The sequence below is a fragment of the Arachis ipaensis genome, chromosome B02 (assembly GCF_000816755.2).
Source record: "Arachis ipaensis cultivar K30076 chromosome B02, Araip1.1, whole genome shotgun sequence".
Classification (NCBI taxonomy): Eukaryota; Viridiplantae; Streptophyta; class Magnoliopsida; order Fabales; family Fabaceae; genus Arachis; species Arachis ipaensis.
Window position 1 is genome coordinate 87,707,923 of NC_029786.2, and position 5,826 is coordinate 87,713,748.

Sequence of the window (5,826 nt, forward strand, 5' to 3'; positions counted from 1 at the left end):
CGACCCATTATTTTATAACATTATTTTTAGTTGGTATTTATCTTTTTATATAAATTTTCTACTGCAATTTTGTCCCTTTTTAATTTTCTGTTTTGAGATGGCCTAATTTACTCAAATCGCTGGTAACAATATTATCAATAGTTGGTGATAATTCGCAAACATGAATTAATATAGGATAATTAATAATGATAATATTTTTTATACAATATACTCTTGAAAAACCTTTGGGGTTTGTAACTTAAGTACAAGGAATAAATGCTGAAATTGTGAAATAATTATTAGTGCCAGCTGTTAAGAAATATAGTTAGTTGTAGTTAGCTTGCTGCACGTGTTAATATGTATAAATGGCTTGTAAAATTCTTATTGTAAAAATTAGTTTTCATTTTCATCAATTAGAGAACTGCACAATGCTAATTTTCATTTCTCTTTCCTCCCTTCCAATTTTACATTCTTTGTAAACACAACTCCTTCATTTTTAACTTTTTGGTTTTCTTCCCAATTTGATTTCTGCTTCACTCTTGGACTCATACAATAGAGTCTAATGAGAGCTTGATCCTCTCTTCCATGAAATTTCACATGGTGCGGTGAGCGTGGAGGAGAGGTTATTGCTCCGATTAGCGAGACCGAGAATGGAAGATCTGAATCTGACATCTTCACAGATTCATCGACCTGGTTAATTTTTTGTCTTTCTTCCCCTTCCTCTCTTTTCTCTTTCTCAGATTTCGTTCCTCTTCTTGGAGCTGTTTTTGAAATCCCTTTCGATTCAACATTTCTTCGAATTTCTTTAATCTTGATTGACAATGGAAGCAAGTCAAAATCAGTCTGCAAACTTCAATTCAATGGATCCCCAATCAATTGCAAACTTCCTAAGTCAGATTTCAGGAATCCAGGCTCATGTGGCCAAGAACACAGTCAATCCGATGCAAGATCCAGTAAGTCCGTATTTTTTGCATCCTGGTGAAAGTCCTGGTAATCATTTAATTCTAGTTACATTGAATGCACATAACTACAGCTCTTGGAGCAGAGCCATGTTGTTAGCCTTGAAATCAAAGAACAAATTGAAGTTCATTGATGGTTCGATAATAAAACCAAATGAGAATGATCCCTTATTTGAAGCCTGGGAGAGGTGCAACACATACATTGTGTCATGGATAAATCTGTCTTTGAGTCCAAATATTGCAGGAAGTGTCATATGGAATAACAATGCCTCAGATCTTTGGAGAGATTTAAGACGCAGATACTATCAAGGTGACAAGTTCAGAGTGGCTGAATTACAAGAGGAACTCTTTCAATTGAAGCAACGAGATGCTAGTATAACAGCTTACTACACAAAACTGAAATCGATTTGGAAGGATTTGGACAATTTCAGGCCCGTTCCTAATTGTGAATCTTGTGATTCAATTTGTTCTTGTGGATTGAAAGTCATGAGGGAGTATAGACGCGAAGACCACACAACCAGATATCTCAGGGGACTTAATGAAAAATATTCTGTTCCTAGATCACAATTAATGCTTATGGATCCTCTGCCTGACATCGACACTGCCTTTTCCATACTCACACAGCAGGAGCGAAAATTTAATGAATCTCAAGAAACCAAAATCTTCCTCAACAAAGCAACACCAAACTTCAATGATGATAGAAATAAAGGGAGAGGCAGAGGAAGAGGAAGATCTAATGCAACTGGAAGAGGAAGAGGTAATAGGATGCAGTGCACCTTCTGCGATAAATCAGGACACACAATTGACACATGTTATAAGAAGCATGGTTTGCCACCTCATTTGAGGCAAAGGCAGTTTAGCAGCATCAATTACATGGCTGCTGAGGCACCTGCTGAGAAGAAAAGTGATTATCTCAGCCAATGCAATCTAATCAATTACCAGAAGGAAGCTAATGACTCGTCAAGCCTCGATCTCACTCCACACCAAAGGGAAGCTATCATCAAAATTCTCAAAGGACAGGAAGCTCAGCCGCAATCTCAAGTCACACCTCAGGTTCAATTTCCTTCAGCCAATCCTCAAATGAGTCAAGGTAAAACCATCATTTTAAAGTACAGTAGCAATATTTCATCCTTTGTTACTGCCAAATCACACCTCTAAGTCATTGACACAGGGGCCACTGACCATGTCACATTCAATTCAAATGATTTCGAAACTTACCAACAAGTCAACCCCATAATTGTTAGAATGCCAAATGGTAACCAAACCATTAGTAACATCATTGGTACCATTAGGTTCTCTAATCAATTATATCTTTCAAATGTGCTGTTCATTGCAGATTTTGACTTCAAACTAATTTCTGTTTCAAAACTGACAAATGGATTAAAGTACCAAATGCTTATAGATAATAAAATCTGTGAGATCCAGGACCAAACTACTTTGAAGAGGATTGGAGTAGCTAAATGTGCTGATGGCCTCTATACAATGGATAGTCAGTCTCTTAATCATGCAGCACACACAAACAACCATATCATGCATAATTCACATCACCCACATCTGACTGTTGCAGCAGCTGTAACAAGAAATAAAGTACCTGCAGATGATGCTCATTCACATACTGCAGCGCATGCACTTTGGAATTTTAGATTAGGACACATTTCCCAACACAGATTAGAAATAATGCATAAAACTCATCCTGTTATTGCCTGTAATGAACAAATAAACCCATGTAATTCGTGCCACTTGGCAAAGCAAAAACGATTGCCTTTTTCTTACAGCATTATTGAATCCCTCAATTGTTTTGATCTGTTACATGTCGATATATGGGGACCTATTTCAACTCCTTCAATACATGGTCATAAATTCTTTTTAACCATAGTTGATGATAAGAGCAGATATACATGGATTTTTTGCATGAAAACAAAATCGAAAACTACGGAACTCCTTAAGAATTTTGTAAAACTGGTTCAAACTCAATTTGAAAAGGTTGTAAAATGCATAAGAAGTGATAATGGTCCTGAACTTTCTCTAAAATCCTTCTATGCATCAAATGGCATCATACATCACACATCATGTGTTGAAACTCCCCAACAGAATGTGATAGTGGAGAGAAAATATCAACACATTTTGGGAGTAACTAGAGCACTACTTTTTTCATTCATCCATGTCAAAATGTTTTTGGAACTTTGCCACAACACTTGTTGTGCATTTAATTAATATACAACCTAGTAAATTTCTCAACAATGCATCCCCTTTTAAAGTTATTTTCAACAAAATTCCAAGCTTATCAAATTTAAGGGTTTTCGGATGCCTGGCATATGCATCAACACTTACAAATGGCAGGACCAAACTAGACCCAAGGGCTAGAAAATGTATTTTCTTGGGATTTAAAGAAGGCACCAAAGGCTTTACTCTCATGGATTTGAAATCTAAAATCATTTTCACATCTAGAAATGTCATCTTTTATGAAAACCATTTTCCATATTCCACACAAGAAACTGATTTACACAATGCAAATAATGACCAAAAGCATAATGCTCAAGTGCATAATTTTGATCCATTTGCATATGACTTTTCTTTTGTTGACAGTAATTTCTCATCTTTATCTAGGGTCAAACGAATACCAACTTACTTAAAGGACTACCATTGTAAGATAAATAGCACTGTTTCCACTTCCAATGCTCCTAGTAGGTATCTGATCTCACAACACATTTCCTATGATGCACTTAGTCCAAAGTACAAAGCTTTTTCTCTGGCCGTCACTACCAATGTTGTTCCTCGTGACTATGAGGAAGCTGCTGGTCACCCTTGTTGGAGAGAATCAATCCAAAGTGAACTAGAGGCATTGGAAAAAAAATCAAACTTGGCGAGTTATGAAACTTCCTCATGGCAAGAAAGCCATAGGATGCAAGTGGGTGTTCCGTATCAAATTCAACCCTGATGGGACAATTGAACGCTACAAGGCCAGGTTAGTGACCAAAGGTTTCACTCAGATTGAAGGAGTGGATTTCATTTACACATTCAGCCTAGTGGTTCGCATGACAACATTGAGAGTCATATTGGCTCTAGCTGCGGCCAAGAATTGGCACATCAAACAATTGGATGTAAACACGGCCTTTTTGCATGGAGACCTCAATGAAGAAGTCTATATGAAGCTGCCACCAGGTCTGCAACATCCAAATGTTGATTCGAATTCAGTTTGCAAATTAGAAAAGTCTCTCTATGGATTGCGGCAAGCGAGCAGACAATGAAATCTGAAATTAACAGAAACTCTGAGCTCAGCTGGCTTCAACAAATCAGAATCAGATCACTCCCTGTACACCAAAATCACTGCTCAAAGTGTCACGATCATCATGGTCTATGTCGATGACTTAGTCCTAACCGGCAACGACCTTAATGAGATTGAATCCATTAAAAGACTGCTGGACCAGAAATTCAAGATTAAAGACCTGGGCGATCTCAAATACTTTCTGGGTATGGAAGTGGCAAGATCCTCAAAAGGAATTCACTTGTGCCAGCGCAAATATGCAGTCGACATTCTAAAGGATCACGTTTTTTGGAGTGCAAGCCAGCCAGCACACCCATGGACTACACCTCTGCCTCTAAGTTGTCTCGGAACAGTGGTACAGCGCTTGAAGACAAAACTCATTACAGACAACTAGTTGGGAGGCTGCTCTATCTAACCAACACCAGACCAGACATAGCCTATGCTATGGGGAGGCTTAGCCAGTTCATTGATTGTCCCACCAATGTTCACATGCAAGCAACTCAGAAGGTGTTAAGGTACTTGAAAGGATGCCCATCAGTTGGCTTTTTCTTTGCAGCAGACAATGATCTCAAAATCATTGGTTTTTCAAATGCGGATTGGGCAACGTGTGCTGACTCTCAAAGATCCATCACTGGCCACTGTTTTTATTTTGGAAGATCCTTAATCAATTGGAAAAGTAAGAAACAGAGCACCATTGCTAGATCATCTTCAGAAGCGGAATATCGTGCGTTGGCTCTTGCAACTTGCCAAGCTCAATGGCTATCGTATATCATGTGGGACTTGGGAATGCCAGTCATAGAACCTATTACATTGTTCTGTGATAACAGATCCGCCATCCACATTGCTACAAACCCCATCTTTTATGAGAAAACAACGCATATAGAAGTAGACTGCCATACTGCGCGCAACCAACACCTCTCTGGACTCACCCACTTAATGCCAGTGTCCTCTTCAAACCAATTAGCTGATTTTCTCACAAAAGCTTTGACACCTGGCCCTTTGCAACCAATATTTTCAAACTAGGACTCTTAGATATTCATAGCCCTAGAGGACCCTAGATCTATCATCTCAGAATATACAGCAAAGAATGGTTATCATTTCTCTAAAGATCGATTATAATGCTAATTTGGTTGTTAATGATTAAATTAGTGATTAATTTAATAATTAACCGCATAACGACTAATTTAACTACCACTAAAATTTGTCAAAATTTATGTTTGTCGCTAAATCGATTGATTATCATTAAAATAACAACCAATTTAATAATCGATTATTTTAAAATTTGATTTTTTTTTGTTGGTTGCTGCCTTAATTATTAGCAACAAAATTTAACGACTAATTTAACAACTAATCAATTTTCAATATATTTTTTGTTAATAATTAAATTAGTCATTAAATTAAAAATAACGATCAATTTAACGATTAAAAGATTTCAAAACTTAAGTTTTTTGTTTTGATTTTTAAATCAGCTACTAAATTAAAAAAATAACAACCGATGTAGAGATAAATTAACATAGTTTCGGTGCTAATTGTTAAAGTCACTAATTTTAATTTGTCGCTAAATAAAAAAATTAACAAAAATATTATTAATCACCAAAATTAGTTATTAATGTATTTTGGAAT

The 5,826-nt window shown here is 36.7% G+C and overlaps 1 protein-coding gene across 1 annotated transcript; it reads left to right on the plus strand.

The window, feature by feature from the left end:
* Positions 4,519–5,226, plus strand: LOC107627556 (uncharacterized mitochondrial protein AtMg00810-like). Its single transcript, XM_016330393.1, has one exon. It carries the CDS (start codon positions 4,519–4,521, stop codon positions 5,224–5,226), a length of 708 nt encoding a protein of 235 aa, XP_016185879.1.